We start from the raw sequence: 21515 nt of genomic DNA, 5'->3' as shown, positions 1-21515 counted from the left end.
TGATCCAATTTGGGAGAGGAATTAGTCTCTTTTCATAGTAAGGCTGACAAACATGGCTTAAAATCAGATTTTTAATTTTTTACACAAAAAAATTCCGTTTACGCGTTTTCATTTTTTTTAAAACAGCGTTTTAGGTTTTGCTAAATACTGAACAAAAGAGCTGACTTGGATCAAATCTCTCATATACGTGTACCATGTAAGACGGAAAAAAGCAGCTTCCTTTGGTGTGTACTGCATATTTCATGTACCGTATTTTTCGGACTGTAAGTCGTGTTTTTTTTTTTGTTTTTTTTTTTCATATTTTGGCTGGGGGTGTGACTTATGTGTGAAATTATTAACATATTATGATTTCACATGTTATTTTGGTGTTTTGGAGTGACACTGATGGTTTGGTAAACTTGTTAGCATGTTCTTTATGCTATAGTTATCTGAATAACTCTTAATAGCTATGGCCATGTTCGCGTTCTGCCTTTGGCAATGTGTGTTCAATTGTATTATTGATAGGGCTGTTCCGATCATGTTTTTTTGCTCCCGATCCGATCCCAATCGTTTTAGTTTGAGTATCTGCCGATCCCGATATTTCCCGATCCGATTGCTGTTTTTTGCTCCCGATTCAGTTCCAATCATTCCTGATAATTTTTCCCAATCATATACATTTTAGCAATGCATTAAGAAAAAAATGAATGAAACTCGGAGGAATATATACATTCAACATACAGTACATAAGTATTGTATTTGTTTATTATGACAATAAATCCTCAAGATGGCATTTACATTATTAACATTCTTTCTGTGAGAGGAATCCATGGATAGAAAGACTTGTGACTTTGTATATTGTGACTAAATGTTGCCATCCAGTGTATTTGTTGAGCTTTCAGTAAATGATACTGTAGCCATGTCCAAATGCATGATGGGAAGTGCAACCATGACTGTGCGTAGTGCTACCAATTGATATATCTTCTCTGCGTTGGGAAATAACATAAGTTGTTAAGAAAAAGATCAATTGCTACCTTGCTTCCCCACATTGCTTCTCATGATATATCTAATCGTAGGGAGAGGGATTGTAAAGCCTTAGCCAATTAAAAAAAGGCTCCAAAGGCTGCCAAAATTCACTCTACTCATTTTACGCTGGCTTTTATCTCTCTATATAGGAATAACGGCGCCATTACAGCTTGAGCGCGACAATACGTGAGTGGGTCGTGCAGCGCATGCATTAATTGCGTTAAATATTTTAACGTGGTACATTTAAAAATAAAAAAAATAATTACCACTGTTATCAGGATAAATTTGATAACCCTACTTTAAGCCTAAACAAAAGACTCTGGATAAGTGTGACATATTATGTCTGTTACATTAAATACAATTAGAAAACGATTTAATTAAAAAATATACTGTATATATATTAAAAAAAGGCATGGCCGATATTTTTTTGCCGATTCCGATACTTTGAAAATGACGTAATCGGACCCGATCGATCGGGACTTCTCTAATTATTGACTTTTTTTTGTATTGAAATGCATGCTTTTAGTTTGTGGCGCTTTCACGCCCACGTGGGGGCGCACTTGCACTTGTTTACGTGAAGAGCGCTCACACGCCAGAAGAAGACTGACAGCTACATAGCTCTGAGTGAGTGGGTGAGTTAGCGAGAGAGAAAGACGTCTGCGAACCCACGTTCATTGTTTATGCTTTTAAAATATCTCTACACAGGCAACGCCTGTATCATCTTTTCTGTTGTTGTGTGTTTTCCACCCGCGATCGGACACTTAGAGCCAGTTTTGTGGGTGTTTGAACGATGTGCTAATGCTAGCGAACGCATGCTAACCATTTATGTCATTGCTGTAAAACAACTAGGGCTGCAGCTCTCGAATATTTTAGTAGTCGATTAATCAATAGTCAGTTCGAATAATCGAGTAATCGGATAAGGAACATGAAAAATTAAAATACCTGAGCTGAGCCTCAAACGGTATATATATTTTTTTAATGAGGATCTATGTACAACAAAAGAACAATTGGCAAACTTACATAGAAAAGGTCCGCTAGCTTAAATGCTATAAAATGCTAGTTTTTTTGTTTTTTTTATAATGCTCTTAACAAATGGTTCAGACACATTCGCACAATAAACAGCTAAATATACCTACAAACTAAATTAAGAATGCATGAAAAAACATTAGCTCAAACAAAAACTTAGCTTTCGTTGGTCCTAACAGGGAGCAGTTGGATTCAACGCCACTTTCATTAAACGAATACTCGAAGCAACAAAATTGAATTTGAATATTTTTTTTTTCAATCGAATACTCGAGTTAATCGATTATTCGTTGCAGCACTAAAAACAACCTAATTATCATTTATTTACGTTGATGCGAACCTGTTTGGTATCGAGGACCTAATTGATTCAGCAAATTATACAAACATCAGCCTTTGGGAGTTCGCTGTATAGCCAGGACCGAGCCGTAGCGTCCTGGTGAGGACAGTATATTCGCATTTCGTTGTTCATGCACTCTACACTGTACATTTATTCAACATGTTCTCTATTGTATTTTTATTAGGGGTGTCAAACGATTAAAATTTTTGATCGAGTTAATTACAGCTTAAAAATTAATTAATCGTAATTAATCGCAATTCAAACCATCGATAAAATATGCCATATTTTTCTGTAAATTATTGTTGGAATGGAAAGATAAGACACAAGATGGATGTATACATTCAACATACGGTACATAGGGACTGTATTTGTTTATTATAACAATAAATCAACAAGATGGCATTAACATTATTAACATTCTGTTAAAGCGATCCATGGATAGAAAGACTTGTAGTTCTTAAAAGATAAATGTTAGTACAAGTTATAGAAATTTTATATTAAAATCCCTCTTCATGTTTTCGTTTTAATAAAATTTGTAAAATTTTCAATCAAAAGATAAGTAGTAGCCCACCATTGTTGATGTCAATAATTACTTACACAATGCTCATGGGTGCTGAATAGAGGTGGGAATCTTTGGGCACCTAACGATTCGATTACGATTCAGAGACTCAGATTCGATTATAAATCGATTATTGATGCCCCCCTCCCCCCATTTTTTTGGGGTTTTTTTTTGTTTTGTATATTTGTTCCAAAATTGTTCAAAAATCCTCTTAGGCTAAATAAACCAAACTACTATTTTAGTATCAAGTTACCGGTTAAAAACAGTAAATAAAATACTCATGTCCCCATTCTGTATCAGCAGCTTTAAACTACATTATATTAATTTAACGTTGTGAATCAACCGCTTAAGTTGTTAAAATTGCGCCCGTTATTCCATAATTTCCCTCATGTCTACTTTTGACATGTGAAAGTTTTAAAACTGTTTCATCATTTAAAGATACATTCAAGTCAAGATTTTGCCGATTTAGGGGTATTTTAGATAAAAAGTAATTAGGTTCTGTACAACAGCCATCTAGAGAAGTCTACTGCTTTAAGATGGCGCCTGTTTACTAGCGTAGGAAAGTCTGTCATTTCACATCTAGTCTAGATACATGTGATATCTACCATAGCCGTATGGTGCCGTATGTTTGTAGCAACTAGCAACTGGGCGCTGTTTGTAGCGGCTGACAGCCGCAGTCAGGTATTATTGTTTTTGTTTTTTTGTTTTGTTTTTTACCTAGCGGCATTAGCTGCACATGATATCTACTCTCGGTCCGTTCCTCATTGCATCCCGAAGACCGCGCTGACTGTGTTTTATTTCCGCTTTACCTGGTATAATTCAATAATCGGAATTTGGATGTTTGTGAATCGTTCTCGAATCTTCCACGGCCGAATCGCGTATAATCTAAGAATCGGAAATTTTGCACGCCTCTAGTGCTGAAGCCTATAAAATCAGTCGCACCCAAGCGCCAGCAGAGGGCGCCATAACTCCGAAAAACACAAGTACACATTTCACTGTGCTGTCATTTTAATCTGTTTGAACGGGGCATTTGTGTGTTAATTGCGTCAAATTTTTTAACGTGATTAATTAAAAAAATAATAATTACCGTCCGTTAACACGATAATTTTGACAGCTGTAATTTTTATATTAAATTGCCTTTCAAGATGACATATCTGTTCTATGTGTTGGATTTTATCCCCCAAAAATGCGACTTATACTCCGGTGTGACTTGTAGTCCGAAAAATAGGGTAGGTAAAAAAAAAAGACAAATATTTTCTAAGTTGTTTGCAATAAACATTATTGTGCAACAGCTCCAACAGTGGGCGTGTCCAGATCTAATTGAACCTTTTATAAGCACACTCATTTTTTATTCTTCCAATGGTAACCCATCTAAACAAAGCAAAAAAAACATGTAGGAAACCAAAAAAAAATCTAATGCTATTCATAACTCGTACTGGACGTCTATCGTTGTCAATGGCAGCCAATGAGTTTATAGAATATAAAATATGACTGAATAAAATCTAAGTAGTTGCACATGTCTGTTCATTTCTTCTCATCCCACTCTGCGCTGGGACCGCGTTTGGTTTTCTTCGCCGACGGACTCGTAAACCGGGGATGAGTGGGAAGACGCACAATAGGGCGAATCTCCTACTCAGCACGTATGCATATGTATTTAATCCAGAAAAAGACACTAGGCCCAGACTTCTATAAGAGTCACATTTAGACTTCAATATTTAGCTTTGGTAGAGATTAAAGTTAGGATTAGTTTTATTTTAAGGTTAGGGTTAAAACCAAATGGCAGGACAAGCAAGGATTAGGCATGGGTGCATGTGTGCGCATGCTTGACACACTGGGCAAAGAGTCGAGCCCCACCGGCCATCGGAACATCTGTCTGCTCAAATATCAAAGCGGACTCGCGCGTCCTCACAGATCAGCGAGATCCGGACCGTAAAAGTGAAGAGATGTAGTCAATTGTTTCAGACGGGAAAGCAGATTAGCGGGTCGAAACGGGTAGAAAGAGGTCAGACAAGCGGTCATTCTAATGAAGTGCCAGGAACCACTCCATCCTTATCTACCTTTCCTGTCGGTCCGAATCGATAGAAACAAAAAACCGCACGCGAGTTGCTCATGATTCACTTTGAAGTTTATCTTCATTAAGCAATAAGCTATAACTCACGTGTGTGTTTACACAGAAAGCTGGATAGCATGTGCTTAATCAAACTCCTTATGTTTTACCCGCTTGTACAAACCATAAAAATGTGCTGGGTGTAAACACACTGCTGAGAGGATAAACAATGGCAGAGCCTGCACGGCTCTAAAATTATAACCGCCAAAGACCAAAGAACTCAACTTGAGTCAAATGATGGGGTTTCTAGATTAGGGTGACCATATTTTAATTTCCAAAAAAGAGGACACTCAGATACTTGAATTTTACTCGAAGTTCACTCAAAGATGCCTATATCACTTTAATATATTTAAAGTGTGCCCCCTCACTCTGGATGGAAAAATGCAGTTTGAAAAAAAATAATAATAATAATATATTGAATGCAGACCCATGGAAATGTAGTCCAGTCAATACACATACACAAAGTAGGCTATGTGCCAACTAAACATTTTTATAAATTACTATCACGACTAAAGATGTCCCGATCGATCGGCGTCCCGATCACGTCATATTCAAAGTATTGGAATCGGCAAAAAAATATCGGACATGCCTTTTTTTAATCTATATATATATTTTAATTGAATCGTTTTCTAATTGTATTTAATGTTAAAAACAAAATGTCTTACACTCATCCAGTCTTTAGTTTTGGCTTAAATTAGGGCTATCAAATTTATCGCGTTAACGGCGGTCATTAATTTTTAAAAAATTAATCACGTTAAAATATTTAACGCAATTACCGCATGCGCTGCACGACCCACTCACGCATTGTCGCATTCAATCTATAATGGCGCCGTTTTATCTATATATAGAGGTAAAAGGCAGCGTAAAATGAGTAGAGTAAATTTTGGCAGTCTTTGGAGCCTTTTTTTAATTGGCTAAAGCCTTAAAATCCCTCTCTCATCAATTAGAAATATGGTGAGAAGCAATGTGGGGAAGAGAGGTAGTGGGGATAAAGGTAGTGGTTGATCTTTTTCTTAACACCCTATGTTATTTCCCAACGCAGAGAAGATATATCAATTGGTACCACGACGCACAGTCATGGTTGCACTTCCCATCATGCATTTGGGCAGAAGTTAAATGGCTACAGTATCATTTACTGAAAGCTCAACAAATACACTAAATGGCAATATTTAGTCACAATATACAAAGTCACATTTATTCTTTAAGAATTACAAGTCTTTCCATCCGTGGATCCCTCTCACAGAATGAATGTTAATAATGTAAATGCCATCTTGAGGATTTATTGTCATAATAAACTAATACAATACTTATGTATGTTGAATGTATATATTCGTCCGAGTTTTATTCATTTTTTCCTTAATGCATTGCCAAAATGTATATGATCGGGAAAAATTATCAGGAATGATTGGAATTGAATCGGGAGCAAAAAAAAAGCAATCGATTGGGAAATATCGGGATCGGCAGATACTCAAACTAAAAAAACATGATCGAAACAACCCTAATAATAATATATATACAATGCAGACCCATGGAAATGTAGTCCAGTCAATACACATACACACAGTAGGCTATGTGCCAACAAAACATTTTTATAAATTACTATCACAACAATTGTCCTTGACGAATTGTTATTCCCATTCAATTGATATTCTCATTCAATGTTCTAGATTGCACACAAACAATAACCGAAATAAACTGACAAACAATTCAACCAGCATGTTTCCAAACGTAGCAGTTCAAAACTACGTTTCCCATAATACCTAGCGTGGTTTAGCTTACTGACAGCTAGCTGAGGCAAAAATCAAACTTTGCTATAAAAGTTTACAATCATCGGCAGCCCAATGATGCGACACCAAACGGGATTTTACAGTCAAAGCTCCAACAGAAGTCAACAGTTGCCATTATATTCGTATTTATCGTAAAAAACTTAACAACTGGGCAGGCGTTGTGGCCAAATCGTCAACCCAGTAGATGGCGGTAATGCCTCATGATAGGGGTAAACTGCCAACAAAAACAAGAAGAACTACTCCTTCCCTCCCTACTACTAGGAGCCATGTCATCGCAGGCAGGCGCTGCCACCCAGCGGCCGGAGGGATTCTCTTCAAATTGGTCCCGTGAAAAATCATACAAACCGGACATTTTTATGAATTTATAAAACCCGCCCGGACGGCGAGGATACTACGTGAAAGTAGGACTTGTCCGGGCAAAAGAGGACGTTTGGTCACCCTATTCTAGATGAAACTGCTGAACTCCTGGGACTAACATCACACCTTAATCACATCAGAGGACTTGATTTTTGTTTCCACCATCAATCCAGGTCCATATCTTTTTGGTCACTGAGTGACATTTTTCTAAATGTATGCGCAAGCTCGTTTCTCATTAACCCAAAAAATGGCAGTGACAATCGCTCTATAGACCCTACTCACCTACGTCACAAAATGGGCGTGTCGCTGTTTCCGGCCGCCATATTGTACCTCTTTTTCAGACCTATTCTCATTGTTTTCTATTAGTCGAGCAAGTTATAGAGCAATTCATGGAAGCCCCGGTGTTATCTGACGCTGTAAACTCATTGGATCCGTTGCATAAAAGGCGTTACGTGGAAAAGCTTCAGTTTATCCATTCGCCAGATCCGTATTTGATGCCTAAATCGATGTTTTTCGACCCGCTGGCTTCGCCTGACATCTGATACCCACACAAAATCGGCCTATTCTCACGAAAGTTTGAAAAACTTTAAGAGCTTGGAGGCTTATAAATGCTACGTTGCTGGTTAGGTGAAACACGTCCTCGTACACGAAAATTTGGCAGGAATCTTGTGCTCGGAAGGTGAGTTACGAAATTTTCAATTGAAAATCTTTTGTTCTTGCTAACATCCACTGTCAAGTCTAATGTATTTCATGTCATTTGTCAATGGAGCTAGGGCTTTTAATGTTTATATGGTTTAGCGATAGCACTAACTACATACATACGTGTATGTTGTCGGCGATTAGCCTAGCAATGATCTTAATTGTGGTTGTCAGCCCGAAACCCTTTAAATATATATTAAATGCATCTTACCAGATATAAAATGACTACTACATAATCTGTGGTAGTCGTTTGGTGCCCAGTTGTCTCGTCGAATTGCAGCAGTCAATCGCGGCCTCCTCTTCGTGTCTCTCGGAATACGGTAAAAATTCAAGTCTCTCCGTCTATCTTCTCTGTTTTTGCAACCGACCGCCACACACGACTTCACCATTTTGAGTATTAATGTTGACGAGCAGTAAAACGTGCAATAATAGGAAGAATTTACGAAGCGCTAATGCATTTCTATGGCGAGTATGCGGACATCATGGCGCGGGGGCGTGGCTGTGACGTCACGTGAGTAGGGTCTATACTGTATTTCAGACTATAAGTCGCAACAGCCCAAAAATACACAATTAAGAGGGGGGAGGAAAAACAAGTACAGTATTTTTCAGACTACAAGTCGCACCTGAATATAAGTCGCAACAGCCATAAAATGCCCAACAAATAGGAAAAAAAAACATAAGTCGCACTGGAGTATAAGTTGCATTTTGGGGGGAAATTTACTTGATAAAATCCAACACATGAAAGGCAATTTAATATAAAAATACAATAGAGAACAATATACTGAATAAATGTACAGTGCATGAACAACGAAATGCGAATATACTGTCCTCACCAGGACGCTACGGCTCGGTCCAGGCTATACAGCGAACTCCCAAATGACGTTGCTGGACGTCCGTATAATTTGCTGAATCAATTTGGTCCTCGATACCAAACAGGTTTGCATCAACGTAAATAAATGATAATTAGGTGCTCTTACAGCAATGACATAAACGGTTAGCATGCGTTCGCTAGCATTAGCACATCATTCAAACAACCACACAACTAGCTCTAAGTGTCCGATCGCGGGTGGAAAACACACAACAACAACAGAAAAGATGATACACACAGGCGTTGCCTCTGTAGAGATATTTTAAAAGCATAAACAATGAACGTAGGTTCGCAGCCATGTTTCTCTCGCTAACTTGCACACTCACTCACAGCTACGTAGCTGTCTGTCTTCTTCTGCCATGTGAGCGCTCGTCACGTAAACAAGTGCGAGTGCGCCCCTAGGTGGGCGTGAAAGCGCCACAAACTAAAAGCATGCATTTCAATATACAAAAGTCAATAATACAATTGAACACACATTGCCAAAGGCAGAACGCGAATGTGGCCATAGCTATTAAGAGTTATTCAGATAACTATAGCATAAAGAACATGCTAACAAGTTTACCAAACCATCAGTGTCACTCCAAAACACCAAAATAACATGTGAAATGATATCATAATGTGTTAATAATTTCACACATAAGTCGCTCCTGAGTATAAGGCTACGTTCATACTACAGGTCTTAATGCACGAATCTGATTTTTTCGTGTTTTTCCGACTCGAGTGAGGCATTAACTTGACGGTCTGAATGTGACAAGTCTCATAGAACTGGACCATTTCAAATCCGATCTGTGTCACTTTCGTATGTGGTTCAAATCCGATCTGGGCCACATTTTTCCAGACTGTCGCGGCGGTCTGTACTGTCCAGTCTCTCAAATCGGAATTCATGCAGCAATTACGTCATTAAAAAGCGAGAGAGACGCCACGGTAGCGGTGCAGCTGTGCGTTATTAGCGCCTAGCTTGCCTTGAACACGGCTTTTTAGGAAGAGTTGGACTTGACAACAGTCATTTAAAAATTAAAAATGGGTTGAAGATAAGCCTGAGAATGATCGGTTTTCTGTTTGCTCCATATAAGCAATATTTCAACATTGCTTACACGGCCGAGAGTCGGGGCAAACTCCGCGTATGTATGTTTGACATGCACGGACAGTGCGTGCATGCTATCGATCCATATACTTTGAATATACGCCTAAACTGGGATTATTTATGTCTTTTGTTTGTGTCCTCTTTTTATAAAGCAAAATATGATATCCCTGGAATGACTGATGACAGCCAGCATGTGTGGTCATTTGTTTTGATGCTTCTGCGCATGCGGGTCGTCTTGCTCAGCGCTTGTCGAACTGCGAATTAGTGCGCATGCGTAATACTTGAATGGTCTCAATGGACACGACAAAAAAACAGATATGACAAAAAACCGGATTAATGCATTAAGACCTGTAGTATGAACATAGCCTAAGTCGCAAAATATGAAAAAAAAAAAAAAAAAAACGCGACTTATAGTCCGAAAAATACGGTAAAAGCCTTCGCCGTGTACAGACGCACTCCAAGACGCAAGATATGAAGATTCAAGCTATTATAAGTCTTGACCAATTGACTACAATAGCTGGATAACTGTAAATACTACACAGCCGACCAGTATAACAACTCGTGGATGTGGACGGTAAGCTGAAACTTATCAAGGGCAGGAGTTACAAGAACCATTTTGAGTCGCTACTCACGCCAGCTGTGATACTATGTCACACACATAGCCACAACAAAATGTTCCACAGCAAACAGATGCAAAAATGTCAGGGACATGACAAAGTCATAACCTTGTACGCCCTAAAATTAATCGAGCTGTTTGACTGGACGCTTAGTTACTAAACCCAGATTGTTGACTGTGTTATTTTACAGTTTTGATGTATGTTCCATGCCTGAATGTGCGTCTTTAATTGTATGGGGGACGGGAAACGATAAGCATATGCTTCATCTCGTCCGCCTTTGTCGTCTTCTTCGGTTCCTTCGGGCAAATCATATCACATTTTGTAATTGTCAATGATTGTCAATGATACCAATGATGATGACAATAAAATTCCATTTAAAAAAAAAAAAAAAAGTCGCACTAGAGTATCAGTCACATTTTAGAGGGAATTAAATTTTTGAATAAAAATTATAGTAAAAACAACAAAATGGGGAACATGCTAAATAGATGTCAGCATAACATTAACAGTTCTTCAGATAACCATAGGCTAAACAACGCAACACTGTTGTCACTTCAGGATAAGTTGCGGGCTCCACCAAACTAAAAACAAAACCAAAAAAAAGGTGCGACTTATTGTCCAGAAAATACGGTATATGAAATGTAACTGTTTAACCACTAGCATTAACTTTACGTTTCTTTTACAAACAAGCATTTGTATATTGTAATTCAAATACCTTAGCATCCACAGTCTGACATCGAGCCTCTAAAAATGTGACGTGTCCTTCCAAAGTACACTGCATCATTTAAAGGGTATGACAACACCTGGGGAAATGCTAATATTCCATCATTTATCCATTAACGCATGCCTTTTGAATTCATATCATGCCACTTCGTGTAATTTCACACATCGCAACACCAAGAAAATGACAGAAATTAGGTCGATTGTCAAACTAATACGACCCGCCCCCGAGATGCCGGAAATCTAGCATATTGTGTGCTTGACGTCACTATAAGGAAACAACCGGTCTTGTGCCGAAAAATAGCCACCCCGCGTGAAATGTCCCCCCTGACGGGAACGCTTATTTATAATGCTTTATTGAGCATTTATTTGATTTATTTGTCAATTATTTTATTATTGAGCGCCCACACGTCACTCGTACAGCTTTTTCTTACCAATCGATGGACATGGAAACGATTTTCTTGGACCGTGAATATATGTAATATTTTACTCTGTTTGAACTAATAAATGTCATACTTGTGTGATTGTCATTCAGATATGGTCGTGAAAACCTGTAGACCAATACATTTCTTTTCAAAGATGGGTTATGTGGCCCAGTCCACGATTTGTTACTAAAATAAAGTACTAATATTTTCTCATTTATTTATTTAAAACTGATTTTACAGTCGTAAATCCATTGCTGCAATGCGTCCATGAAAACATTTGATGTTTTCACCTCAATAATGCGTTATAAATGAGCGTTCCCGTCAGGGGGGACATTTCACGCGGGGCGGCTATTTTTCGGCACAACACCGGCTCAGTGCTTAGTACTGAATGGCGGCGATGATGGCGGACAATTTTGTTTCTAGTTTCAGCGACGAATCCGACGTAACGAACATACTTCTAATGGTGACGAGGAGAGTTTTGAACCTTTCTTTGGTGTTTTGGGTTATCAATTTGAGCTCAAACGAAAGCCAATGCAGCCTAATGAAAGGATCATTGAGGGGAGCAATCATGCTGATGAAACACCGGCGGCAACAGAAACACCGAATGGTTTGTTTTGCATTTCTTTTTATGAAGCTGATACACCCTGACCGCAAAATAAAGTAATGTATAGAATAATTATCATTTAATATGCTATCATCGGTTTTCGCTTTGCCAACTGACACAAATATGAATGGGATTAGAGGATTTGTTTTATATATTTTACGAGCGATAATTTATACATGTGTCCAGTCCTATATGCAATGCGTGATATGTTTTTTATTATAAAAGAGTACTCACTCTGGCCATTTCCCTCCTTTGCTTTGCCTGGGGTGGTGGGGTGGTCTCATCAGAGCCAGTCATCGTCCTCTTTCTTGTTATCTCAGGACATCTAGGTGGCTGCGCGTGTAGGTGGGCACCGCATCTGCTTTCAGCAGCAATTTCTTAGCAAAACCTGATTTCATTTGTCCATAGTTCGTATAGCTTTCAGGTGTAAAATGTGCACTACACAAGACCGTGCCGGAGGCTGGGTCTGCAAAATTAGCCCTCTAAGCATTGACGAACTTTACTCATTGTCTGCATAGTCCAGCTCTTTTTCTCGCGTTCGGGAACTCAGGGGTACTACATTGCGACAAATGGCTATTTGTAAACCACATAGCATGACAGGTTTGAACCATTTTAGCGATTTTTTTCATAAAACACGAACGCAACTCTATCGTCGATAAACAACGATGGCACCTGCCTCGTCCTTTTGTTTCCTTGTTATGACGTCTCCGCCCCATTCGGCTGTTTCCGGAATACTTTCGGAAATGTTCGTAATTTTCTATCTATTTTCGATAATTGCTCATGAAAGCGATTTATTTTTTTTGTTAACTTTATTCATATTTGTTATCTTGCCACATAACGGTCCTATTGATATCTCACAGCCCCTTAGTGTTTTCATACCCTTTAAGAGCGATAAAGTCTATAAAAATAGCCCTTTAACTGTGACGTGATTTGAACATGAACCTCACCGACTGATTGTCACTTGTTTATTTTTAAAGGCTGAACCAATGAAAGTTGGGTCAAGTAAAGCAACAAGACAAAAAAAATGTTGCACATTCATCTCGCTTTCTCTTCTCCCGCAGTAAAAACTTTGTATGAACACCATTAAAGTGACTTGCTGCAGCTGTCCTTCGCTACAACGCAATAGCCGAGTTGGCCTTTTTTAAAGGCCTATAAAGCGGACACTGGCGCATCCCATCCCGCCGTCATCCTAAATCCTGCCCCGGCTGTGTGTCTGCATCCAATCCACCACTGCAACAGCTGTTTCAGCAGATGCACTCGAGTAGTCTGACAATCTCACCTGCATATGACTAAAACTCCAAGGCCATCAGCGTCATAAAAAAAAAAGAGACTAGAATTTCTAAAGTTCTAGTGACACCTGCTATGTTTTGAGTATCAAATGAACAACTTGAATAGGCTTCATATTTCTAAAAATACAAGCTCAACCACATCAGCCCTTTCCACTCCCTAGAACACGTCCACACGCCTCTCCACACAGCTCCAGGGGACTCGGGTAATATTTATGCGCAACTTAAAGAAACCCAACCCTCTACCTGCACAAAGACACGATGGATCTCTCCTCCCCGCCTCGTCTCATTTGCGAGCCGTGGCTTTGTGTCGGAGGAAACAAACGTTTGAATACAACACATAACTGGTAAATATTGACTCTGGCGGCAGCTTTTACGCACTGTTTCAGTGCCATGTTCATTTCATTCAAAAGTTTTTAAAAGATGGAAATAACCAGAAATGAAAGACTTCCTACCGTAATAAAGGTAACCATAGCATCGGCCGGTTAGTATCCAACAGAGTCGACATGAAGGTGATTTAATTCTCGGACGGAATCCTTTGGTGAAAAGTTGGCTCTCACTGAAGAGGGCTGCGGACTGCCTGCGCGCCACCGCCGCCGCCACACTGCTTCTGGGAGGGAAGGATGGGATCAGGGTGTGCGTAATTCTCGCTCTCTCGCTCGCTCGCTCTCTCCTCCCCCCGTTCTCACCCCTTCCGACACACACTCTGATGCAGGACAGATGGCTTTTGGCGCATGGCGCGGCAAAGAGCAGCCGGTGCGCAAACATGGAGCGGCTGAATTTGGACTGATCGCAATCGAGGTTCAATGAAGATTATTGTTGTGGGTAACTGTGAAGATTAATCTTTGACAGCACTAATACAGTGGGGCAAATAAGTATTTAGTCAACCAACAATTGTGCAAGTTCTCCTACTTGAAAAGATTAGAGAGGCCTTTAATTGTCAACAACCTTAACCTTAACCATGAAAGACAGAATGTGGGGGGAAAAAAAAGAAAATAACATTGTTTGATTTTTGAAGAATTTATATCCAAATTATGGTGGAAAATAAGTATTTGGTCAGCTTCAAACAAGCAAGGTCTAATGAGGCTCCACTCGTTACCAGTATTAATGGCACCCGTTTTAACTCATTATCAATATAAAAGACACTTGTCCACAACCTCAGTCAGTCACACTCCAAACTCCACTATGTCCAAGACCAAAGAGCTGTCGATGGACACTAGAGACAAAATTGTAGACCTGCACCAGGCTGGGAAGACTGAACCTGCAATAGGTAAAACGCTTGGTGTAAAGCAGACATGTACAAAGTCCGGCCCGGGGGCCAAATGCGGCCCGTGATCAAATTTCATCTGGCCCCCAGCCCCTGTCATAAAATCAATAACGTCTGGCCCGCATACAGACTTGATAAATTGGTCAGCAGTACTGCTACCAGCATATGAAGTAGCTTACACACTAAATGCTGCTCCTTCTTTACCCACTAAAAGGCAGCAGCACTCTAAGCAACATTACCCCGTGTGACCCTTTACTCCCAATTTTCTAAAATGGCGACAATCAACAAAAAAAAAGTTGACTGCGACAGCCGACCCGTCAAGGATAGGTGAAAATTGGACTATTTCTTCACTAAAATACGCAACAATTGTGTCTGCCTCATTTACAAAGAGACAGTCGCTGTTTTTAAAGAGTTCAACGTGAGGCGATATTACAAGACACGCTGACGTGTACAACAAGATTACAGGGAAGATGCGTAGCGAGGAAATGAAGCAACTTGAAGCTAGTTTAATTTTACAGCAGCAGTATTTCGCAAGAGCCCGAAAGTCTAAGGAGAACGCCACAAACGGTAGTTGCGAGAGTGTTGAAATTATTTATCAAAAATAATAATAAAGCAAATGTGACACACAGAATGGCTTGCTAAAATTGGCTTATATATATCGTTCTACGTAAAGGACGTAAGCCAAGGTCGCCCCCCCAAATTTTTACCACACTAAATCTGGCCCCCTTTGCAAAAAGTTTGGACACCCCTGGTGTAAAGAAATCAACTGTGGGAGCAATTATTAGAAAATGGAAGACATACAAGACTACTGATAATCTTCCTCGACCTGGGACTCCATGCAAGATCTAACCCCGTGGCGTCAAAACGAGAACAAGAACGGTGTGCAAAAATCCCAGAACCACACGGGGGGATGTAGTGAATAACCTACAGAGAGCTGGGACCAAAGTAACAAAGGCTACTATCAGTAACACAGTGCGCCGCCAGGGACTCAAATCCTGCACTGCCAGACGTGTCCCCCTGCTGAAGCCAGTACACGTCCAAGCCCGTCTGCGGTTCGCTAGAGAGCATTTGGATGATCCAGAAGAGAATTGGGAGAATGTGTTATGGTCAGATGAAACCAAAATAGAACTTTTTGGTAGAAACACAGGTTCTCATGTTTGTAGGAGAAAGAATACTGAATTGCATTCGAACAACACCATACCCACTGTGAAGCATGGGGGTAGAAACATCATGCTTTGGGGCTGTGTTTCTGCAAAGGGACCAGGACGACTGATCTGTGTAAAGGAAAGATTGAATGGGGCCATGTATCGAGAGATTTTGAGTTAAAATCTCCTTCCGTCAGCAAGGGCATTGAAGATGAGACCTGGCTGCGTTTTTCAGCATGACAATGATCCCAAACACACAGCCAGGGCAACAAAGGAGTGGCTTCGTAAGAAGCATTTCAAGGTCCTGGAGTGGCCTAGCCAGTCTCCAGATCTCAACCCCATAGAAAATCTGTGGAGGGACTTGAAAGTCCGTGTTGCCCAACGACAGCCCCAAAACATCACTGCTCTAGAGGAGATCTGCATGGAGGAATGGGCCAAAATACCAGCAACAGTGTGTGAAAAGCTTCGGAAGAGTTACAGAAAACGTTTGGCCTCCGTTATTGCCGTATTGAAATAAACTTTTGGTATTGACCAAATACTTATTTTCCACCATGATTTGCAAATAAATTATTCAAAAATCAAACAATGTGATTTTCTGTTTTTTTTTTTTTTTTTTTTTTTTTTTTTTCTTCTCCACATTGTCTCTCATGGTTGAGGTTTACCCATTTTGACAATTACAGGCCTCTAACATTTTCAAGTGGGAGAACTTGCACAATTAGTGGTTGACTAAATACTTATTTGCCCCACTGTATTTGGCGGAAAACACTCAGGTGACTTGAAGTTCCGCTCTGAGACCCCAATTTGACCAGATTTTAAAAATGTCCTATATGCATGTGTGATACATCATTGGAAAGCTTAAAATCTCCATTCTCTGGAGAAGAAAAATTTTGAACAGGAGGGCATTTAAAAAATAATGATAATAAATAAATTTTTTATTCAGCAAAACCCTAACTGGAGGTGAGAGCACACGAGAGCAGAATTAAAGACGCCATGATTTTAACAAGATATTATCGCGTACTTACCCCGTTTCGATCCAAAAACTCCATGTATCATCAAGTGTCAAGACACAGATGTGAATGGCCACAGCCGGCTTTTTGGGGGGACTTTATGGGTGAAACATGGTAATACAACAAGGGTCGTGATGCAGAAATCGCAGACATCAAGGAGTGGTTGAGCTGCTCTTTTTCATATGTTTGCCCTTTTAAACTTTTTTTCCCCATTTTTCTTTGTTTGGCTCGATTATTTATCTAACATATCACGGAAAATGCGACAGTAACAAAAAAATAAATAAAATAAAATAACGTTCAGCCATAGTTATGAGTTAGGTATAATGGTCGCTTGTCCCCGGGCCCCTGCAAGTCCGTATCGGTGCAAAAAACAAAAATACAATCCAACTCAGTGCAATGGCAGAGAGCTGGGACAGCTTTGTTCACATATCTAACATAAGACATCGCCGTTGTGATTTCAAATGTACCAACAGATAATTTACATATACTTATTTATACTTTTTGTTGCACTGTTAGCCTACCTTTTTATTTTCCTCTCCATGACCAAGCATTCGTCATCTATCACGAAATCTCCCCGTTTAAGCGTCCCTTCACCCAGCGTCATCGCTGTAGCGTGCCTTGTATTTTTAATGTCCACTGTAGCAACGCTTTTCTTCCCGTGGGCCCTCGGGCTCCGCGCATGACGCCTAGCTGAGTAATTATTTTCCTGGACCAAAGTGAAATCATCAAATATGTAAGCAGCAAAGGCGGAGCGGGGGGAAAGTTTTACATGGGTGAAATGGGAGAGAACAAGAAAAGACAAGTCAGCTGAGAGATGAAACTATGACTCAGAGTGTAGGAAGTGCCAGTGGCAATGATAAATTTAAGAGTTGAACAATTTGGACGTAGTGTGATTTTAATAAAACTGGTTGAATTATCATGAAGAATTCCTTATATATGCGACCATTATCGTCAGCTTACATCAGACAGGGCCATTCAGATACATGAATATGGCAGAAAACACTCAGGTGACTTGAAGTTCTGATCTGTGAAACTCAATTTGGCCAAATTTCAAAATTGTCCGATATGCATGTGTGATGCATCATTGGAAAGCTTAAAATCTCCATTTTCTGGGGGTATAAAATGTTGAACTGGAGTGCATTTAAAATAAATAAATAAATAAAAAATTTAAACGGCAAAACCCTTACTGGAGGCGAAAGCACGCGAGAGAAGACGAAAAGAGTACTTACCTTGTTTCGATCCAAAAATTCCATGTAGCATGTATCACCGAGTGTCAAGACACAGCTGTGAATGGCGACAGCTGGATTTTTTGTGGATTTTATGGGTGAAACACGGTGATATAACAAGGGTCGCGATGCAGAAATCGCAGACAAGGAGTGGTTGAGATTTTCTTTTTCATATAGTTACCCTTTTAAATGTTATTTTTCAATTTGTCTTTGTTTGGATCGATTATTTATCATCTAACATATCGGAGAAAATGCGACAGTAACAAAAAAATTAGGGCTTTCAAAATTATCGTGTTAACGGGCGGTAATTAATTTTTTTAATTAGCCACGTTAAAATATTTGACGCAATTAACGCACAAATGCCCCGCTCAAACAGATTAAAATGAAATCACAGTGAAATGTGTACTTGTGTTTTTCGGAGTTTTGGCGCCCTCTGCTGGCGCTTGGGTGCGACTGATTTTATAGGCTTCAGCACCCATGAGCATTGTGAAAGTAATTATTGACATCAACAATGACAGGCTACTAGCTTATTTTTTGATTGAAAATTTTACAAATTTTATTAAAACGAAAACATGAAGAGGGGTTTTAATATAAAATTTCTATATTTTGTACTAACATTTATCTTTTAAGAACTACAAGTCTTTCTATCCATGGATCGCTTTAACACAATGTTAATATTGGTAATGCCATCTTGTTGATTTATTGTTATAATAAATACAGTACTTATGTACCGTATGTTGAATGTATATATCCATCTTGTCTTATCTTTCCATTCCAACAATAATTTACAGAAAAATATGGCATATTTTATAGATGGTTTGAATTGCGATTAATTGCGATTAATTATGATTAATTTTTAAGCTGTGATTAACTCGATTAAAAATTTTAATCGTTTGACACCCCTAAAAAAATACAATTAAGCGATAGTTATGAGGTAGATCTCCGTGACTTTTTTACAGACATCAAATTTTTTATTGTGACGTAATTTGTTTAAAAGTTTAAAATATGCGAGTGAATAATTTTTTTAAAGTTTTCTTTTTTTAAACTTAATATTAGTCATCAATTAATGACTGTAAACTAAAAATGACATTTTGAATAATTAATATAATTCTTTTTATTGCTAGGTTGAAACAAAAGCGGTGGCGCGACGTCTGTAAACGGGGGTATTTTAGGGTAAAACGGACAAATTAAAAATAGTTTGAGGGCTTAATGCGCCATGAATCTGCTACAGCAGCATATAGACATATTGTTCTATCAAACACAACAGTTGTTTTGGCTTAAAATACTGCAGTTTCTTTTAAAGGCGAGTGCAACTGCTTTTTCAGTCTTGTCTGTGTTTTCCGCCATATAACTGGTGTACTTCAAGAGATTTCATGTATCTTAAATTTGGAGTCAAAACCTAGGTTTGATGGCTCACCTCCATCTTTACGTTTACAGCCGAGCAATAAATCTGACACCTGACAATAAAACCGTCACGTAGTCAGTCTGACCAGGATAGTGAAGTATCAAGTATCTAACCACAGTACAGGCTGCAAAACTGTAGGTCTCTTTCTCCGTTGTATGAACTGTAAACTAGGGCAAACACGCAAACCAGGTGAAAATTGTTTACACAGAAAGTTCATCTTTTAAACATGCGCACGTCTTTGTTTACGTTGCGTAATAGAACAATAGCAGCCACTGAACAGCAAACTCATTCACATTGAAGCTATACACCTCATTAATTGAATTGGACACCATTTACGTCACTGTTCTGTATATCGTGCCGTAGATAATCAAGTAGGCTACCCACATGAGTATTAGAAAGCACAAACTTCAGGATGCTCAAATTGTCCCCACCAACTTTTAAGCAACCTTATTTGCTTTACACAGTATAATGAGTTCAGTTATATACAGTGCTGGCCAAAAGTATTGGCCCACACAGCAATTCTGCCAGATAATCTTTCTTTTCTCCATGCTCAATGTGGAACACGCAGGGACACAGGACAGAGGTTGAGTCAACGTTAATCCATTTTAACTGGCTGCAAGTGTGATTTAGTTATTGCCACCACCTGTTATGTGCCACAGGTAAGTAACAGGTGCTGTTCATTACACAAATTAGGGAAGCGTCACATGATTTTTCAAAGGGTGCCAATACTTTTGTCCGGCCCATATTTGGAGTTGGCGGCACGGTGGCTTAGTGGTTAGCACATCTGCCTCACAGTTCTGAGATCAAGGGTTCAATCCCGGGCTTCGGCCTTCCTGTCTGGAGTTTGCATGTTCTCCCCGTGCCTGCGTGGGTTTCCTCCGGGAACTCCGGTTTCCTCCCACATCCCAAAAACATGCATGGTAGGCTGATTGAACACTCTAAATTGTCCGTAGGTATGAATGTGTGCGTGAATGGTTGTATGTCTCCTTGTGCCCTGCGATTGGCTGGCAACCAGTTCAGGGTGTCCCCTGCCTACTGCCCGTAGTTGGCTGGGATAGGCTCCAGCACCTCCACGACCCTCGTGAGGAAAAGCGGCATGGAAAATGAATGAATGAATATTTGGAGTTTTGTGTAAAATGATCATTATTTTTTAAAATTCCCATTCTCTTTTGTGTTTTTTCATTGCAAGCAAAATAAATGAAGATATTACTACCAAAGCATTTGTCATTGCAATCATTTTCTGGGAGAAATTGAGCATTATCTGACAGAATTGCAAGGGTGCCAATACTTTTGGCTAGCACTGTAGGTAATTTAGATTGCCTTCCCACACACAGCCCCGACAGATTCATGTTGACAACGTCCCGCCTCCTCCTCCCCCTTCGAAGGAAAGGAATCTTAGTTTTTTTGGGGGGGGGGCCAGCAGCAGCCACCGTAAGCGATGTAAAAAGTGGGGCTGTCAAAATGATCGCGTTAACGGGTGGTAATTAATTTTTAAAATTAATCACGTTAAAATATTTGACGCAATTAACGCACATGCCCCGCTCAAACCGATCAAAATGACAGCACAGTGTCATGTCCACTTGTTACTTGTTTTTTGTCTCCCTCTGCTGGCGCTTGAGTCTGACTGATTTTATGGGCTTCAGCACCCATGAGCATTGTGTAATTATTGACATCAACAATGGCAGGCTACTAGTTTATTTTTTTATTGAAAATTTTACAATTTTTATTAAAACGGAAACATTAAGAGGGGTTTTAACTAGGGCTTTCAAAATTATCGCGTTAACGAGCGATAATTAATTAATCACGTTAAAATATTTGACGCAATTAACGCACATGCCCCGCTCAGATTAAAATGACATTAGTGTAATATCCGCTTGTTACTTGTTTTTTGTTATTTTGCGCCCTCTGTTGGCGCTTGGGTCCAAATGATTTTATGGGTTTGGGGATTGAGCATGGTGTAATGACATCAACAATTGCGAGCTACTATTTTATT

General features: G+C 39.4%; 1 protein-coding gene across 1 annotated transcript in view; it reads right to left on the bottom strand.

Moving 5' to 3' along the window:
• Positions 1-14032, bottom strand: part of ntf3 (neurotrophin 3) — a 40363-nt gene extending 26331 nt beyond the window's left edge. The window contains exon 1 of the mRNA XM_057854408.1: positions 13928-14032. Coding sequence (XP_057710391.1) covers positions 13928-13945 — 18 coding nt within the window. The 5' untranslated portion in view covers positions 13946-14032. The remainder of the gene's footprint in view (positions 1-13927) is intronic.
• Between the last annotated feature and the right edge of the window lie 7483 nt (positions 14033-21515).

The sequence above is a fragment of the Corythoichthys intestinalis genome, chromosome 13, assembly GCF_030265065.1.
Source record: "Corythoichthys intestinalis isolate RoL2023-P3 chromosome 13, ASM3026506v1, whole genome shotgun sequence".
NCBI lineage: Eukaryota > Metazoa > Chordata > Actinopteri > Syngnathiformes > Syngnathidae > Corythoichthys > Corythoichthys intestinalis.
Note: the sequence above shows the minus strand (reverse complement) of the source record. Positions and strands in the feature narration are given on the sequence as shown.